The 220-nt window shown below is 60.9% G+C and overlaps 1 protein-coding gene across 1 annotated transcript in view; it reads left to right on the forward strand.

The window, feature by feature from the left end:
* The window catches only part of EMH_0042150 (uncharacterized protein), a gene marked incomplete at both ends in the record, with an annotated part of 5,004 nt that overhangs the window by 3,634 nt on the left and 1,150 nt on the right, over positions 1-220 (forward strand). The window contains one exon of the mRNA XM_013495706.1: positions 154-218. Coding sequence (XP_013351160.1) covers positions 154-218 — 65 coding nt within the window. The remainder of the gene's footprint in view (positions 1-153; positions 219-220) is intronic.

Below are 220 nucleotides of genomic sequence, written 5' to 3' on the forward strand. Positions count from 1 at the left end.
CTGCTGCTGCTGCTGCAGACGAAGGAGCAGCAGCAGCAGACAAACAGCAGCAGCAGCAGCAGCAGCAACAGCAGCAGCAGCAGCAGCAGCAGTGACAACGGGAGCTGTCAAACGGCTGCTTCTGCTGCTCCTCTTGGAGATGAAGATGTGCAGCAGCAGCAGCAGCAGCAGCAGACGCAGCAACAGCAGCAGCAGCAGCAGCAGCAGCAGCAGCAGCAGC

Source organism: Eimeria mitis, genomic scaffold (assembly GCF_000499745.2).
Source record: "Eimeria mitis Houghton genomic scaffold, Emh_scaff1704, whole genome shotgun sequence".
Classification (NCBI taxonomy): Eukaryota; Apicomplexa; class Conoidasida; order Eucoccidiorida; family Eimeriidae; genus Eimeria; species Eimeria mitis.